Consider the following 18,593-nt stretch of genomic DNA (forward strand, 5'->3'; position numbering starts at 1 on the left):
TTGCATGATGTTGATGTTGACCAAAATGTTGACTCTCTGGAGAGCAGTTTTAATGTTTTGACTCTGGTTTCCCTCCTGACCAGAGGATTCTTCTTCACCAGGTTTTCCTTGTCCCCCTTGTTGCACCCTTGACTTGCCTCGTAGCTTCCTTTCATTGCAAGAAATCATGCTACAAACCCTAGTATGAAAAATGCATGACCTATTAGATTCTCCCACATGTAACTTGGATCTATTCTGCACCTCTATTACAAAAAAAGGGTCTTCTGGTAGCTCCACCAAATAATGTTCTCTTTTCCTGGCCTTTCTTTTTGGTGCATTGTTATGTCTTGGTCACAGAGGTGTAAAACCTTTTTGTTACTCAAGTAGAAGTATAAATCCTACTGTTTGCTGGTGAAGATTCTGAGTCATCCAGGTCATAGTTATTCCAAAAAGTAAAAAAAAATAATCCACTTGACTTGGCTTCAAAGTTTGAAGATGTTTCGCTTCCCATCCAGGAAGCTTTTTCAATTCACGTCAGAATTTGTGTTGAGTTCGAGGCTGTATAGAGTAGCCCAGAAACTTATTTTGGCCTAGAAAATATGCAAATTGAAGGACGGGTCAGCCTGCAATACCCAATACTGGATACAGGTCTGACCCGTCCTTCTGTTACAATTTGCATGTTTTCTAAGCCAAAGTTTTTGGGCTACTATATAAAGCTTCGAACTCAATGTTATTTGTGACATTTTGAATTGAAAAAACATCCTAAATGGGAAGCGAAACGTCCATTCGATTGTTCCTACTGTTTAAAACACTTTTAAGAAGTCAGAGTATCAACTTAAGCTTTTTACTCTAGTAATAGTGTAAAATTACCATTTTTAAAACTACTTAAAGTATGAAAGCAAAAGTAATGCAGGAAAAAGGTTAAGGACAGATGCTTTACTGCGCTACCCTATTAAAGGAATATTTCTATAATAATTCTACATGATAACGTCTGTATACCTAATTTTCTTAGTTTTATAACTAATGGTAACGGTGTCAAATTTTACTTTGCATCATCTTGAAAAACTATTTATTTTGGTATGTGGGGAACAACAAGTTGGGGCAGCACCTCATACAAACACAAAGAAATTGTCTTGATGAAACAAATTATTATGATGATTTTTATTTTGTAAATACCAACAGGCCACAACAAAAATGAGCTTAAATGAAACAAAACTAACGAGTCTATTTTTAAAATGTAATGGGTAGAAAGTAGAGATAATTGCTAAAAAAATTATGTAAGGAGTAGAAGTAAAAAAATGTCTAAAAAAATAATTACTCCAGTGAAACATAGTTAGCCAACATTTCTACTTAAGTAAGGTTACAAAGTATTTGTATGTTTTTACTTGATACTTCTGCTTGATAAGTATAAATTTCTGTCCCTTTTTTATTTTCATTTTGGCATCAAAGATACAACTTAAAAATGAGATATATTTAAAGCTTAGAGTCGTGTTTTAGAACCATATTGTTAATTCCTTAACAGCAGTTTTCATATCTCCATTCATGTTGGATTTAGGTTTATACTTTGACTAGGCCATTCATAGAAATCTATATACTTTGATTGAATTCATTCCTTTATATTCTTACTGTTTCGGTTTGCTTTCCCTCTGAAAGTTGAACCCTTGCCTTATTTTCTAGTGTTTTCCAGCCTCCACTATTTTTTCCCCCCAGTACTGCCTTTATATAACCTTTTCCATCAGATTTCTAGTCAGCATAATGATGCTACCACAATGTTTCCCCTTCTGAAAATATTAAGTTCAGTTGGATGCCGGTGGAGATTCTCAGTCATCCAGGTCATAGTCATTTCAAAAAGTTAAGTTTAAAAAACAAACCGCTGGACTTTGAAGAATTTTGAAGACAATCTATTTCCCATCCAGGAAGCTTTGTCAATTCAAAATGTCTGGATTTCTGGATTAGCTTTGAGTTCCAGGCTTTTATAGAGTAGCCCAAAGCTTTGTAATGGCTTAGAAAACATGCACATTGAAGAAAAACCAGCTCCACCCCTTAGTAATGGGATCGTTGAGGTGGTTATTGGCCTTTATTACCCAATACTGGCCCATTCCTCTGAAAAGGCAGTCGTTAAGCGTCATTGTTGGCCTGACTGACCTGGCCAGATATTTTGTTCCCCTGCATTGCGATGGGGGTTGAAATGGTCAGTGTTGTGCCTGAACGCGTTCATTGAACGAAAGTTCATGAACTCGTTCATATTTTGGGCGAACTTGAACTGAACGTACGGCATTACTGCCTGATGAACGTTATTGTTAACTCGATCATTCTGGTGTCTGTGAACGGCACGCTCTCTCAGTTCAACTCCGTTCAATAGGTTGCCAGATTTCTATAGAGCCCTCCAGGCGAAACCCCTGCTAAATCACACCGTAAACAGGCCTTAATATGAAAAAACACCCAATCTGGCAACACCAGCTACCAGTGTCGTAGCCTACAGCCGCGTGCGTCATCATAACAAAATGCAGCGTGGAAGCCACAGCAGCATGGAGGCGACAAAGCAGCAGTATGATCACTTAAAACAGGTTTATGACCAGGTGGTCGGTGAGGATGATGGCAACAATCTTACATTTCTCTACAAACTTTGCCCGCCGGCTTTCAGTTAAAAAATCCGCACTTCAGTAACATCCAAAGCAAATCTGAAACGGCATATGTACTGAAATGGAATTTCAAATGGAAAAAATTATTAAAATTAAAAAAAACATTTGCACCTTAAAGACTACTTTCCTGTTTTTCTTTTAATAATTCCTCATAAAAAGACCATTCAAGCAGCTCATTTTTCCTGATGTTTTTGAGAATATACTGTAGGGGTGAAAGCTGCAGCTGCTACTAGTGTGAAGTGAATGAACAGCAACAAAGCGTTAAAGCAACAATGGGGAAATGCTGTCCCCTCAATAATAATGTCAATCCTGGTTGGATAAGGATTCAAAACTGGATATGAAGATGAAATCTGACGCACAGTTTCAGTGTTACAACTGATAAAATAATTGCTGTCTGTGGTTCTACAGTAGGCTATGGTGTAATTGAGCAATATATGAAAAAAAAAAAAAGAACTATGAACTAGTTCATTTTTTGGAACTGTGAACTTAGTTAAAAATTTTGAATTATGAACTATGAACTGAACTAGTTCATTTTAAAATGTGTGAACTGAACTTTGAACTAGTTCACGTAGAAAGAGAACTTTCCCAACACTGGAAATGGTATTGGGAAGGAATCAACTGTATCGCTGCAATGTAGGTTTTTGACAGCTGAGAGCTGAGTCCACCCCCTCTGTTTAAGGTTTTTTTTTCTCTTTTAACACAAATGGCTTTCCTTTCCACACCCCTTTCAAACCCCTTGTCTACTTTATCTAAAATGTGAACATTCTGGTCCTCAAACAAATGTCAAAGACGGTTCAGTTGGATGCAGAGTTATTTTCTTACTATATGTAGCCAAAATGGACCAACTGGCGAGTGGAAAGCATCAGCAGATCCAAACTTGTGACTTTGTTTCACAGTCTAACCTGGTTTTGAATATCTTATCAGCTCTGTCTGTCGTGTTCCTTGATCTGTATGATGAGCTCTGTCCTTTAATGTTTTCATGTGAACCGCAGAGGCCTTCATAGGGCAGCTGGAACGTATTTAGTTGGAATATGTAACTATGTGATATGAGACATCAGATTTTTTGGAAGCAATTAACTATTTAACCTTTTCTAAAACTCTTTATTCTTTGCCTTCCACTCCACAGTAAAATGCTTTATATTTAAGCTGTGTCTGTTGCTGATAAAATGCTCTATTTGAAGAGAACTGCTCACACTTAACAGTATGCTCTGCTATTTCCTCTTAAACTGTGGGATTTTAGTTTGAGAAGCATTTGAGAGGCATTATACCTTTTATATGTAGGACCTGCCTTCTTTTAAAACATCCCTTTGCTGCATTTGATATTCTCAGGGCGTGGTACTGCTACAAAAATGTGCTCTGCGAAATGAAAGAGTAATGTCTGTTATTAAATTGTGACAGCTGGGCTTACTAGACAGAAATGCATAATGAAGCGGTTTATTTGTTCTCAGAGGACATCTTGGTGTTTCTGGGAGCTGCAGCAGACGGTGATAATAATGATGATGTGCTTATTAATTGCTATTAGTCATGAAAACACCCCTTGAAAGGATTTTTTTTTTTGAGTGATCCTTACCGTACAGATACTATTGACTAACAGACACACATAGAAGTGAATCTGCACCCAAAATTTGTGGTTACAGTCAGACTCTTCTTAATCACACCTGCAGTGCGCTGCTCACTAATGCAGCGTACGCAGCAGACAAACCTGTTGTGAGTAAAATGGCAGCAGGTGAAGTAATAGCTTGTGTCACGATGTCATGTTGTAGCTTGTGCAGACGGAGGAGACAGTTTCACACGAAGGAGGGTGGACGGGGGATGGAAAGAGAAAAGGGAAAGGGATGAGCAGAAAGGAGAGGGTGCAGAGCAGAGGGCGGAGATAACCTGTTAGTGAGGGGATAAACGAGAAATAAAGAATGCAGATTCATCTCAGAGAGATATTATTATTCAGTTCAATTCAATTCAGTTTATTTATATAGTGCCAATTCACAACACAAGTCATCTCAAGGTGCTTTACAGTTCAACCACATCATACAGTGAAATTGATTCAAAGTTTTCTATCTAAGGAAAACCAGTTGATTTCATCGACTCATTGACTCAAATACAATCCCTCACACTAAGCATGCTTGTAGCGACAGTGGAGAGGAAAAACTCCCATTTAACAGGAAGAAACCTCCAGCAGAACCAGGCTCAGTGTGAGCGGCCATCTGCTGAGGCCGACTGGGGTTCAAGGAGACAGAAGCAGAGATACAAAAAGCTGTAAACGGTGGCTCCGTCCAGGAAACAGATCAACGAAGCATATGACGTAACAGAGCGACGACGAAGAGGAGCTAATTGATAGATCAAACTCTTGCCGAAACCAGTCGGGAGAAGAGCAAAAACATCTTTTCCTCTGAGAAAAGCCTCCAGAGCAGCGTTTTGCTCTTCTTTCAGTGAAGAAATACAGTGTAATTCCGATAAAACTTGCTCGATAGCCACGCTAACCCTAGTTTCATCGGCTGAAGCCGCCATGTTCTTTAGACGGAACTGTCGCGCTTCTCGTTGCGACACACCTCAACTCGCCTCAAAGCCAACGCTGATTGGACGTTCCTTTGGTGAACGCCTCCAAATTTTCTTCAACGGAGATGTCTCCAGACTGATTAGCGAGTGAAATCTTGAAAGCTTGCAAGATCAGGATGGTCTCACGAGGCTATGAAGAGAGCACATCCAGCCAGTCACGGTCAGAGAAACAGGATCACACTGGAAAACAGGCCGATCTCCAATATCCATAAACAAGGGTGTTGATGGAAGCAGCACAGCTGATATTTCTCTCCAGGATGGTGTCACAGCCAAATAGGAACAGATGAGGTGAAGCTAAAAGCAGAGAGAGCATAAAGTTAGAGACTAAACTAACAGATTCTGCAGAGTAGGAGAATAGAGATAGAATGAAGCAATAATTCTAATGTGTTAGATGGAGATGTGAAAACAGAGGGGTTCACTTTGCTGCCATTGACATAGAGTAGCTTAGTACCTTAGGGCTCTTGATGTTGTGGGGCTGTGTTGGTTAACATGACTCTGCAACATTGTGTGGACATCAGAAGCAGTTCCCTTGAATTGGCAGACTTGGGTGGTCCTCCCCCTATTTAAAAAGGTGGACCGGAGGGTGTGTTCCAACTACAAAGGATTCACACTCTTTTAAGCCTCCCTGGTAAGGTCTTTTCTGGAGAGTTCTGGAAGGGAGGTACCGTAGGATAGTCGAATCTCAGATTCATGAGGAGCAGTGTGGTTTTTGAGGGTGCACTGGAGTTTGCCCAACAAAGACAAGAAATATCCCTCTCCATGTAATCAATCTGGGATATTTTAGTTTCCCTTTATGAAATGAGAGAGAAAAAATGTCAAACGTTTAAAGAAGTATAATCTGGTTATTATCTTAACCCTTCCTTAAATATTTTCATACAGCAAATTTTAATCAACTATTTTTTATGTGTTTTTTGTGGGGTGAAGATCAGGTAGTTCAACAATTGAGATTTACTTTCTGACCCACAAACGTGTGTCACCCACCAGCTGATTGCGTGTAGAAGTGGGTGAGAATGTGATCATGTGGGTTTTGGGAAATACGGGTTGTACATTAGTTATGATGAAATTCTAATCTGTGTAAAGCAAATGAATGCATTCAAAACAACTGCTACCAGGCAAAACCCTTCACACATGTTGGACTTGTGAGTCACCTGTTGTAGGAGTTTGGTAGGACAAATGCCTGTTTGGCCTCACACCCTATTTAAAAAAAACAGCAAAACAGAAACACTGCTACACCAGCTATGAATGGTTACAGTTTGCGTTCTTATTGCACAAAGAACAATCACACATTTTATGTTCTGTCATCTTTAAGTGCAGAACTTCCCTGTTTGGTGGTTGTCAAAAATATTTATCTGGCTGCAATGTTTTTTTTTTTTTTTTTTTCCTCTATTTTTAACCAGATCTACAAATTAAATACTTTATGTGTTTCACCTCTGTACAACCAAATATTTTTCTTTCATTTATATTTGGATAAATAAGCCTACCTCATGGTAGTCTATCAACATAATTGGGTGCAATATTTTGTTGTGGAAGTAAAAATTCAAAATCTAGATAAGTCATTTTTTCTTAGAATAAGTGCATTTGTTTTTGGATTAGGAGGTAAAATATAAATTTTGCCAATGGAACAAGACAATTTACACTTAAAATAAGAAAACACAGTTGCATTGTCTTATTTCAAGTGTGTATTATCTAATTATCTTATTTTAAGAATAAAATTACTCATTCCATTGGCAAACTAACTCATTTACCTACTCAAATTAAGGGTAAATACACTTAATTTAAGAATTTTATACTTATTTCTAGATTGTTTTTCCAGTGTTATGCTTTACAAAATTAGAAATATTTAATTTGTTTTAGGCTTTCTTTTTTGCTTTAAAGGTACACTATGCAACCGGTGTTGATTTTCCAGCGAGGCTCCCCCCAGAGGGCGAAAGTAAAAGTGCACTGTCGTAAATATGCTCAGCTGTTCTCCTGGTTTCTCCGTCAAGCCAGGCGCGGTTGTTTTGAGCTTAGCAGCAAATGACTAATGCTGCGTTCACACTGGACGTAGCTGGCGCGACAGAAGCAGCGAGTTTACATGCAAAGTCAATGGTTGACGCGCGTCAAGGCGCAGCAAAAGGTCCCGCGGCTCGTTTTGAGCACCAGGCGCAACACGTCGCGTCGGATGCGCAGGGAGAGAGACACAGCGCTGATGATCACTCCTCCTAAACAGTTTATTGACGCCTAAATTAACTTAAAATGCAGAAATCTGCCGGCAGAATATGCAGTTTGGATTATTTAGATGAAAAACACCTACCAGCTGCCGCGATGAACCGCTGCTGATGAAGGGATCCATACTGTCGGCGCATCCCTGGTATGTGGGGGTCTGAGTGGCTCCGACAGAAAAAATATTGAAGGCAGGATGATAATAATCTGAATGAACTGACTGCACTGATTACGTTTTCAGGTGTATTTTCTCACTTAAACACATATTAAAACTACTTTATTCCCACTGATCACAGCAAATATAGCTGCAAGGCAGAGAAAGGATAGTGAAGCTCCGCCCAATGCGCCTCAGACACACTTTTGCACCGTGCAGCCAGAGCAGCAAAGCTGCTTCAGCCGCGCGTCAGAACTAACTGGTACAAGCAGCAAAAAGGAATCAGCAGACGCGATTTTGCTGCTTTTGCTGCGTGAACGTAGCATAACTGCACAAAGATTGCCACTGTGCTAGCAACGAGAATGCTTTTAACTGGGGGGTGTAGCAGTTCTCGCCGTAAAGCAAGACTGACTCTCACGAGACTTCTGAGCCTGTGGGTGCCGGTCGGTGCTCCTGCAGTTGCAAGTGCAGTATTTCCCCCACAGACCACCAGGGCGGCCGAGAATACCTTTGTTCAACCTGAAATGACTCATTTAATCATCCATAACGTTATGGAACACATTAATTAACTGAAAAATGTTGCATAGTGTGCCTTTAACTCTGATCAGACTAAAGGCATCTGAAATAAAATATTTTCTGCTAGAAATTATTTGTTGGATTTAGGTCTGGGCTTTTCTAGGCCATTCTTTCACTTTAGTGCATTTTGATCCCAAACCATTCCAATATTGGGCTATTTTGGATGTATAGGAACCTTTAAACAGGATAGGGCTTTGGTGTTTTACTCCCATTTATGTAACAGTTTAAGCCACTTTATACCCTTTAACAAAATGTATGTTTGTCACAATCTATGGACATACAACTGAGTATCATCATCATCATCATCATAACATTGGTTACTAGAAAAGCACTCAGAGAGCACAGACCTCCGCCAAGCAGCAAATGTTGCCCCATATTGTGACTTACACCCATACTGGAGCTAAAACTCACACCTAATCTGGATGATTACCAAATGTTCTGCTCTCACCTTCTTCATTCATTGTTTGTTTTTCAGTGTAGTCCTGTTTTTCTGACTGGGACTAACTGTGTGTGCTCTCTTCCATCCTCTGACATGGGAGCTGGCTGGTAGCTCATCTGCCTGGCTGTGTGTTTCCTAGATGGGGCCATCTGTGAAGCTGGTTAACAGTTGCCTTTTGTATCTCTGCTTTTTTCTGGAAGTCTGCTTCTGTCATCTTGAACCCCCATTGGCCTCAGTAGTCTGACTGCTTAAACTGAGCCTGGTTCTATTGAAGGTTTCTTCCTGATAAAAGAGAGTTTTCCTCTCCACTGTCGCTACAAGCAATCAGTCAATGAGTCAGTTCTAAGGGGAACTCACTACCTGTAATTGAGTACTCATCTTATGCGTCATTATTTTTTCACAGTCATATGAGGGATTGAAGGATGATCTATGAGATGTTCTTCATAGACCAACCCTGGTTTAACTTAATCTTCCTCCCTGAACTCTTTGCTGTCTTCTTTAATCTTTGTGATGTTATTTATTTTCAAATGAACCTCTGAGGTGTCCAAAACAGCAGGTCACAAAGGGGTGTGTATACTTCAGCCATGTAACCTTGCCCTGTTTATGTTCTGCCTACAGATTAGGTGGAGTCCTTCCTAAACATGCAGTTCCCCACTCAGATGGAAGACTTGTTTTTGAGCGACCCCTTAACATCTCAGACATGGGCACCTATCAGTGCTTGGTAAAAAACACTGAGGGCAAATACGAAGTGAAGGTGGAGATTACCTTAAAAGGTAGATAACAGAGCATTTAGCATGTCTTGTCAATCTAATGCATACTGTGAGAATCTACATATGTATATATAAACAAACCCTTTCAATCCCGGCTGTATCTGCTGTAACAGAGCATAGAGAGGAAATACATGAGAACAAGATGATGTACATCGTTGGGGGTGCGGCTGGTGGGCTGCTGATTGTCATGCTCATCCTTGTCATCGTCCTCACATGTCACCACAAGCAAAAGAACAAGAAACTGAAAAGGGAGCTGACAAAGAAAAGGTATAAGAGAAGAATTTTTATGATTCTAAGGTTTTATGTAAAATCAGATTTATCTTTAAAAGAAAAACATACATGAATAACATTAATTAAGCATATTAAATTTAACAGAAATAAGATAATATTAAGGTGATTAGAAAAAACAGCAGATTTAGGAGTCAATGCAAGGAAAATGCAGTTTCCGAACCAACTATAAGCATTATTTATGTTGATATAATGACGCAATTTAAAAACTCCAATTGAATGTTGGAGTAACTGTCAAATTTTCCATCTCATATTTCTTCCAGGGAAGAAATATCTAATCTGTCCAGACAAGCTTCATTCAGGAGGGTGAACTCTGTCAGCACTGATGCCAGAGAGGTGATTCTAGTTTATTTTTGTGTGTGTGTGTGTTATTATATATTTTTGGAAAGCATTGTGATTCTTTTTTATAAAAGCAGATTGAGGAGAGCCTCCCTCTGAGAGTGGAGTCAACCCTGAGGAACAGCCTGTCTTCCCTCGGGGTCAGTCTACGTATCAATATAAATCTGCATGCAGGGCCAGGGCCTGGGACTGAGGCTTTACTGTCCAGATGCCGCGCGGCTAAGTTCTGAGTTTCTCCATTTCAGACCTGAATGTAGTGCATCTCAGACTTGCATTTCTTTAAGGCTTTATTTATATTTTTGAAATGCTTTTCTTTCTGGGGACGTTTGGGTTTCTATGATTTTGGAATGCTCATTTTTCTTTTAAGTATATATAGACAAACAACTGGACTGTATTATTTGTAGCATGAAAACACCACTTCTGTTGTTTTACTGATAAATATGATGCAAAAAGTCATTGTTTCCCAATGATTAGTTACTATATGCAGAACAAAATGCCTAAGCTTCTTTTTAATTGTAACTCAATATCTGTCATAGTATGTATAAGAAATAGCATCATAATAAAAAAAACTGCTGTGATGCTTCCAGAAAAGGCTAAAAAAATAAACCACTGGATTTTGTTTCCAAGTTTGAAATCGTTTCGCTTCCCATCCAGGAAGCCTTTTTAATTCAAAATGTCACAAATACCATTGAGTTTGAGGCTTTATAGAGTGGACCATAAACAAAGCCTTGTTTTGGCTTAGAAAACATGCAAATTGAAACGGACGAAAGGGTCCGCACCTTAGGAATGGGAGTCATTCGGGTTTATTAGCCTGCAATACCCTATACCTCTATGTCTCTGAAAGGGGGCTCGTTAGAGGGAATTGTTGGTCTGGCTGAACAGGCGAGGTGTTCTGTTCCCCTGTATGGGGGACGGATGTCAGGCTAGAAATCTAGAAAGAGCTTCTGCTGTAATCAGACTTTATCCAGCTGGCTAAATATTACATTAGCATCAAAAAAGAAAAATCATATGATTAGTTTTAAATTAGCCAACAATTATTGCATTTCAGAGAGTTCCTTGCTTTGCTTGTGATTCTTTATTAAAGTTACACCAAATCTACTCTCAGCAGTGCTGTTAATCCTTTTCAGAGGTTAATGCATAGAATTTGCTATCTTAATTGGCACATTTATATTTCACTTACCAAAAGAAAGGGATAGAAGTGGCCTTTTGGTTAGAAAGCAGGGTATTTGCCTCCTGGAGAGGCAGCAGGTCCTTGAATTTTACCCTTAGCCCCAAAATGCTTCCAAGGCCTTGCTAAAAAATATGCTCACTGCTCAATAAGCGATGTTAAAAGCAGGGGTCAAATTATTTTGTGATACAAATATCAAAAGGACAAATAAAGTTCATTATTATCAAAGTTTATTTTGTTTTATTATTCCTTTATTTAACCAGGAAAAGTCCCATTGAGATTAACAATCTCTTTTTCAAGGGAGTCCTGGCTGAGACAGCGGCAAAAGATTACATTACAAATTACATTACAGTTTACAATTACACCTATCTATAATTAGAAATTCATAAAACAGTTACAAACCATAGATCTCATTTCGAAACCTTTGAGCAATCGTTTAAAATGTCCGATTGGAATCAAATCCTTCAACTTCCAGTCTTTCTGAAGATTGTTCCATGCTGCAGAGTACTGAAAAGCTGTCTTTCCAAGTTCAGTGCGGACACTAGGTACAGACAGAAGCAAAGACTCTTGAGAACGTAGAGAATACAGTCCAGCCGCTTATTAATCCTTGTCCATTTTATTGTATCCAGTATAACTGGATAAAATGAAACGATTAGCATTATTTAAGTGGAGCTGCTACAATCACAAGATAGATGAAGTTGGTCAGTCTGTAGACTGCTGGTTAGTGAGACGGTATGCTGAGCTTTATGGGGAGATCCATTGGATTGTGTGAGCTGATACTAGAGCTTCACCAGATTCAACCAGATTACTCAGGGACTTGGAAGACGGAAGTCCAGTTGGATAACACAGGTCGAGAGAACCTGTCCATGATGAGCAAGCATGAAGCGACAGTGGAGAGGAAAAACTCCCAGTTGGGGAGAAACCTTTGGCAGAACCAGGCTGAACATGGCGGTGTTCTGCCGGACCGGTTGAGATGAGACAGGGAACGCAGTAAGAGTCCGGAAGGAATGAAAATCTGATGAAGCTTTATCTATGAAGGTGGAGGAGGGGCTGGAGGTGGGTTGAATTGGCGTAGCATGTGAATGAAGTCACACAACGCATCCACAGCCTGCGCACAGGTCAGACAGTGCGGTTCAGAGTCCTTTTAAGATGAACTTTGGACACCGATTGGCTTTCATGTCGCAGGTGGATATAGGAGAGCAATCATTTTCTTCAATTGAACTTGTGTCTAGGCTCCATTTTAAACAAACTGCAAAAGCAGACCTTTAAGTTGAAAACAGAGCTCAGTCCACACCAGTGGCTTTGTTAAAGTTCCTATCAAAACCTCTATTTGCATTGCTGCTATAATGGTTTCATAGAAAACCTAGACGATGCTAGGCCTGTTAGCTTTATTGCATGCTAACAGTCGAGAGATCCGACTTGTATAGAAGAACAGGATCTTGCATTAAAAAATCACTTCTTTTCAGATGTTTTGGAAGTGGGAGAATATTTGGGGATTTTTCGGTGTGGTTAGTTTTGTGTGTCATGCATGTTTTGTGTGGTTCAGATGGTTAGAAATTATGCTACACCAGCTGCTTCTTCACTTCCTTTTCCTTGCATAGTTTTCTTAACTGATTAGTGCCTATCCAAGCAGTTTTAAGACCTGAAACAGCACCTAAAAAGGGTAATGTAACAGGAAGTGAAGGCTCAAAATACAGGACTTTGAAAAAGTATTCCTACCCCTTGAACTTTTCCCCATTTTCACAATGAAACCACACTCTTCTTTGTATTTTATATTGATCCTAAACACAAGCTAAAACCTATTGATATAGTGGAAGTATTGCTTTCTGTGAGGTAAAACAAAAAAGTAAAATACTTTCAAATGAAATTCTAAAAACTATAGTGTACTTTGTTCATGGGAAAAAGTTCAATTGCATGAATGCTTTTGCTGGCTAATTAAATATGTTATTAAGTCTCTATAAGTGAATTTATCTTTTAACACAAGCATCTATGTATAAGTGCTTCTCTATGTTTTAACAAACATTTTTTTCCCCCTGCATTAACAGGAGCAAGCCCGTTGCCGCGACAGCAGATCGACCATCTCAGGTGTGCGTGTAGGCGGGGGCTCTGCTTACGACTCTCTTGGGAGACCGTCTATCTACAACAACTCAAGGAGGGGAAGGGACAGGGCTATGGTTAGGGACGATGAAACTCAGCTTAGAATAGAGCAATTTGTGAGAAACAGCAACATGTCCTTGGTAAGTATGTTGTTCTGCTTGTTTCATGTCTAAACTTGTTTATAACAAATTTCGGAAAACTTCTCATCTAGTTTACTAACCTCTGCATATTTCTGGCTGATGATAACAATGACAAAGGTTTCTGCTTGGTGTCGTTGCAGCAGGAGACCCGTTTGCTTCCCCCTCTCATCCAAGGAAACTACCCCACAATACGCTCAACTGAGGTCATAAGAAAGATGAACGGCAGCGCTATCATCCCAGCAAATGGGGGTTCACACACAGGAAGCACCATCAAGAGCTACCAGCCCCCTCCGACGAGCAGCACCTACCCACAAGGAACATATGATGAGGATGAGATTGATGAAGGGCTAGGTGGCCCCATTAATCAGGAGCATCCTGATGATCAGGACAGTGTGGCCTCCAGCTCCAATTTCTCCAAAAACAGGATGAGCCCTCCGGCTCTCAGTCACAACCCCCACACTTCCTACGTCCACAAGGCCCAGATCGTTTAGCAGGAAGCAGCAGGACCTCATGTAAAACCGCAGAAGTAAGAAGCTGCGCTTTTGACATTTCCCAGTCACCAAGATTAGCATCATTTCTGTTCTCCTCAGGGTGGAAACAGACTTCTCTTAAGAAGGAAGTCAGGAAGGATTCCTGACTTCTGCACACCTTTTGGAGATCAGTCATTACAGACAAAATATGATGTTACAACATTTCCGACTGTTGCAGTTGCAGCCGCTTTTGCAATGCCCTGTTGTTTTAAGAGGCTTCAGATGCCAGCACAGCTCAGAAACATTGTGCAGATACACCTGGAGCTTTTCATACCAGTGGAAAGCAGGAAATGCGGGAGGAGTAACAAAAAAAGAAAAAGAGCTGTGGGAAAGTATGTTAATCAGAGGAGTCGATTGCAACAGGTGGTGTGCTGTGGAAAAGTAACTGTGCGTATGATGAGTTTGCATACACGCACTTCTTTGGACCTGATCCAGAACTTGTGCGTCTCTGGCCACGCCTCAAACACCAATATCTCTGTATACCTTCACTTCAGTCATCCAGACGAGGCAGTATGTCTCTGCATTGATCTTTCTGCAAATATGGACTGTTTGGTGTCCATGAGACTTTCTTTTACTGAAACGGCAGTTAAAATGTTTTCATATCATTATTCAGTTCAGATGCTTCCACAAGATTGTATGTGTACTTTATTTTTATTTTTTTACAAACTTACAATCTCCCCGTGTTATTTTTTTTACTTAAGGATACTGTGAATAGAAATTAGTCCACCCAACTTCTACATGTCTTTTGAGGACTTTGACGTTGTATACAGTTGTGCTTGAAAGTTTCCGTACCCATCCATTAAAGACAAAAAATATATATTGATACTGATTTTGAATATATATATGTATATATATATATATTAATAAATAAAACAAGTAAACAAGCCTGATGGAGCTCCTGAAGTAAACTTTTGTTGAGCAATACTATGAGGCAGTCACTGAAATCAGGTGTTTTCTGTAATGTTCAGGAAATGCTCATTCAGACTTTTATATCTGTTGATAGGTATATTGGTGCTTTAATTTGTATAGGATAGTTTATTTTTTAGAATATTTTTAAAGAATAATTCTAAATCCATATTTTATTTTACAAAGTTATCATTTAGTACACTTTTTTTAATCATTACATTTTTTTTACAGTTTTGAACACAAAACTAAAAAAATGGGAGGGTATGTAAACTTTCTAGAACAACTGTATGTTGTAAACTTAAAACTATACATTACATAATCAGCTCCAAGTCATAACAATTCACTATCCACACTTGGCCATTTGTCTGTATCAGTTTTTATCCCTTGTTTTTTGTTTTGTTTTTTTTAGCTTTGATGAATGATGGGTATAAAGTCACAAAATGCTTGGACCGCACTTATAATTAAATTCGATTTCAGTTTTTACAGAATTCTCATAACCATGTTTTCCTTACAGTAGACTGAAAGGAGATTCTAAAAACATTCTTCAAATCATTAATTGTTAAAGGGGGGGAAATGTCCCCCTGGTGGGTACAAATTGATATTTGGTACTGGGGGAAAAAATGACTGTAAAATAGCCAAAACTGCAAAGGTACAACTGCAAAGACAATGCAAAAGAAAAAAGGACCAGCGACCAATGAAGTATGGTACACCGATGCTGAGTTGCCTGTTTGCATGTTCACTCAGATATACGCTCAGGACAAAAGTCATGAAAATGAATGTTATCGTGGATATTACCATGTGCCATTTTGAAAGTTTTCAGAACCAGCAACAAAACTATGCCTTTGCGAGAGTAATGTGACATTCTCGTTCTGATATGCTGGCATGTGCGTGTTTACTGTTTTTATTTTTTATTCTCATTATTTGTGGAATGTTGATTTTATTGTTTGGCTCATATTTGTTCTTGAGTATTCATAAGGGTTCAGTTGCTGCCCTCAAAGGGGTGTGCCAAAGGGAATAATGTGTCTTTGCTGTGTTTTGCAAAACTGAAAGTATTATTTTGTTCCATGTTGTAAAAGCATTCACCTATATGGCTGTTTCCAGTAAGTGGATGCTTCCTAAAGCCGTTGCTAAAATGTCTAAATCAGTTTGGGACAAAAAAAGCAACAACAAAGCAGGTCACCTAAAAGAGAGCCGTTGAACGGCTTGGAATTGATTTCTTAAAAACTAGCGCTCCCTGCTGTGAACAGTAAAGAATTGCAATTGCAATTTTCTGGTGGAACTCAGCTTCAATTATATATATATATATATATATATATATATATATATATATATATATATATATATATATATATATATATATATATATATATTTTTTTTTTTTTTTTATTCAAAAACCAGAACATCTTCCTGATCACAATTTATTTCCCCTGGTGGGTTCTAAGGGGATTGAACATAAATAGGAGTGTAAAGTTCAATGTGCTCGGTCTCATTCAATTAATTACCCAAGGGATTCTTTTTTTGTACAGGTGAAACTCTACAGTGGATGTTAATGTTTAAATAAATACACCATTAACATATTGGTAATAACTGTGGCCCTTGATTATTTATGTTTAATGTGCTTGAAAACTTAATGGATAAAAAACTTATAAGAATAGATAAAGTAAATATTTTGAGATAAACTTTAATTCGCTTCAGTTTATTCATATGGTACCAATTTACACACATATATCAAGGCACTTTACAGAGACAATTCAACCAGATCATACAGTCAGATTGGTTCAAATTATTCTATGTAAGAAAAACCAGCTGATTGCACTGACTCGTTGGCTCGAAAGCAATCCCTCACACCATGCATGCTTGTAGAGGAAAAACTAACTTTTAATAAGAAGAAACCTCTAGGAGAACCAGGCTCAGTGTAAGCGGCCATCTGCTGAGGCTGACTGGGGTTCAAGGAGACAGAAGCAGATATAAAAAAAAAAAACTAAAACAAAAGTAAATTCAGTAGGAATTTAACCATTTTAAGCACTACATCTGCAATGTGAAAAGTCTGGCACAAAATCCTTAACACATCCGAAGAAAGGATCTCACATTTTAGCTGAGATTTATTACCACTTTGCCCCCCAGGGCTTCCTCGTATTTGTTTCACTGTATCCCTTAGATGTGTTGATTTGATTGGATCAAAGAGTTCATTGTGCAAGTATGTGAGGATATTTACCAAACCAGATCTCAGTCCAAGTCTAGCAAACATGTATGAACTTTTTGATTTGAATCTGGATGTAGTTAGGTTGTGTGAACCTGCCCAACTAGTTCTGTCAGATTGGAGGAAGCTGCATCCTCTCAGCTCACAAATAACTGCCCTCTATTTAGAATAGAACTCTTATTGTGTCTCAGTACTTGGAAAAAAACATTAGAACATCTTGAAGTCCAAAATGACAATTTATGGATGTCCTGATAATAAAGAATGACTGTAATATAGTCCAGCTTTTAAATAACACATGCATGGACTGAGTGTTGGATGAAAAGTGACTGGTTGAAATCAGCTCAGGGTCAATCTATGCTGTTCACAATGAACCATATGGAAAATAAATGACCATAACATTTATATTTTCTAAGTAAATCACTGAAGACAGATCAGTTTTTTTTTTAAATAAGGCTTTGTCATAATGGGCTTTAAAGATCATGCAGAGAACTACTCAGAGACCAAGGGTAAAAGTTACTGGTTTATTGAGGGCTAGCAAAACACAGATGGAGAGAGATATTCTGCTGGGTAATAGTGTTGGACCTCAGCGGACTGATGAACCTGAACCGGAAACTATGAAGGGGAGATCACAATGATCAGTTCAGGGACTGTGGGAAAAAGACAGAGGCTTTTTTATTGCTTGAGAGGCACTCATGTTTTGGGGGGCTCTTGGTAATTCCTTGGATCCAGTTTGTTGGGTTTAGAAGGAAGAAGGAACTCGTTGGAGAGCGGACAGGCAGACTAATGTTGGACTAAGAGGAGTAAAGGAGCAGACTGTCACCTGGCTTTCCAGAATTGGACTTGAACGGACCATGTGGAGGTTTTCCCCTTGCTCAGTGTGACTCAGATAATCCTTCCTGGGGGGTAGAAGGTCCAGGCTTATCCAGTGTTTCAGGAAGGCTTCCTGCTGAAGAACAAAGACAAAACAAGCTTAGACTCAGTGAGACAAGACTAAGGTTAGACTCTGCTAATCTCAGTATGGCTGGAGTACCCAATACTGGCAAACACTCTGGCATCGAGGTAGTGACAGCCCGCTGCTCAAATACTCCTCTGGTAATGACCCAACGAGCCGCAGGTGTGCAAGGAGGCCCAACGAGGACAGGGCACCATCTGGTGGTGGAGAGAAGAAAACACAAAAACAACCCACACAAACTAGAATCCTAACAGGCTTTTGTTAGTAAAACTGTGAACATATTTATACATAGTTGCTGTTGAAATTATTCTATGGTTTTCATACATTAAACGGGTTTAGCAATTGTTCTTTATCTTTAGTTACATAGAGACCTCCCAGATTACTGTAGAAACAAACTCACTACATAAAACATAACAGGGTATGCTTGAAAGAATGTTATTTCTGCTTTAGTCCTCTTTATTTGTAGCATATATTTGTGAATAATTAATCAGTCTATTGTCTTTTTTGTCAGATTTTGGTTAATACAGCCTACTAGTTTTAAAAATGTCAAGGTAGGAAATTCCAGATGATAAATCACTGCTGCCACCCTCTGGTTTGGAAGAGAACTGCTTATTCAAATGGGTTGAATTACATCCCAGTGGGGAAAAGAAATCACCAG

At 39.0% G+C, this 18,593-nt stretch overlaps 1 protein-coding gene across 2 annotated transcripts in view; it reads left to right on the forward strand.

The window, feature by feature from the left end:
• LOC119772157 (nectin-4-like) overlaps positions 1-15,924 on the forward strand; it is a 33,705-nt gene extending 17,781 nt beyond the window's left edge. The window contains exons 6-11 of one of the 2 annotated variants that reach the window (XM_038268474.1): positions 9,164-9,318; positions 9,429-9,582; positions 9,867-9,939; positions 10,017-10,082; positions 13,156-13,347; positions 13,488-15,924. In XM_038268474.1, the coding sequence (XP_038124402.1) occupies positions 9,164-9,318; positions 9,429-9,582; positions 9,867-9,939; positions 10,017-10,082; positions 13,156-13,347; positions 13,488-13,838 (991 nt within the window). In that variant the 3' untranslated portion in view covers positions 13,839-15,924. The remainder of the gene's footprint in view (positions 1-9,163; positions 9,319-9,428; positions 9,583-9,866; positions 9,940-10,016; positions 10,083-13,155; positions 13,348-13,487) is intronic. The other variant, XM_038268475.1, reaches the window with a different exon arrangement.
• The last annotated feature ends 2,669 nt before the right edge of the window (positions 15,925-18,593 follow it).

This window comes from Cyprinodon tularosa, unplaced genomic scaffold (assembly GCF_016077235.1).
Source record: "Cyprinodon tularosa strain WSP-4 unplaced genomic scaffold, ASM1607723v1 ctg70, whole genome shotgun sequence".
Lineage (NCBI taxonomy): Eukaryota > Metazoa > Chordata > Actinopteri > Cyprinodontiformes > Cyprinodontidae > Cyprinodon > Cyprinodon tularosa.